Source organism: Buceros rhinoceros, unplaced genomic scaffold, assembly GCF_000710305.1.
Source record: "Buceros rhinoceros silvestris isolate BGI_N320 unplaced genomic scaffold, ASM71030v1 scaffold14547, whole genome shotgun sequence".
In the NCBI taxonomy this organism is placed as follows: domain Eukaryota; kingdom Metazoa; phylum Chordata; class Aves; order Bucerotiformes; family Bucerotidae; genus Buceros; species Buceros rhinoceros.
This window is the reverse complement of record NW_010421673.1, coordinates 4,424-4,801: the sequence shown is the minus strand read 5'-3', so window position 1 is coordinate 4,801 and position 378 is coordinate 4,424. Positions and strand designations below refer to the sequence as shown.

At 40.2% G+C, this 378-nt stretch overlaps 1 protein-coding gene across 1 annotated transcript in view; it reads right to left on the bottom strand.

The window, feature by feature from the left end:
- Positions 1-378, bottom strand: part of LOC104496629 (kinesin-like protein KIF20A) — a gene marked incomplete at its 5' end in the record, with an annotated part of 17,514 nt that overhangs the window by 14,174 nt on the left and 2,962 nt on the right. Inside the window, 2 exons of the mRNA XM_010139779.1 lie at positions 3-163; positions 249-378. The exon at positions 249-378 is cut by the window's right edge and continues 7 nt beyond it. Of these exons, the coding sequence (XP_010138081.1) occupies positions 3-163; positions 249-378 (291 nt within the window). The remainder of the gene's footprint in view (positions 1-2; positions 164-248) is intronic.

Sequence of the window (378 nt, the reverse complement as noted above, 5' to 3'; positions counted from 1 at the left end):
GCGGTTTTTATGGCTTCTTCTTGCTTAACTTGTGCATCTTCTAGTTTCTTCACATCGTTGCTCAAATATGGTTTGAAGTTCATCTTCAGGTATTGTCTTCCCCGTACGTGGTTAAAAATCACAACAAGCGAGCGAGGTAAAATACCAAAATCTCTTGAAGTCCCTTTAAAATTACAAAAGATAAAGTGTAGACCTTCATTTAAAGTCCTCAGTGGGTTTTAACCGGGTTGTTATATCTGCTTTTATACCTTGGATAGTGAAGGTCTTGCCCGCATTGGTCACCCCGTAAGTAAACACCAGTCCGTTCACTCCGTTAATGAACGCTCTTACTATGTCTTTCATGGAGCCTTCAAAAAACTCACTCTGTGTAGTTTCTGG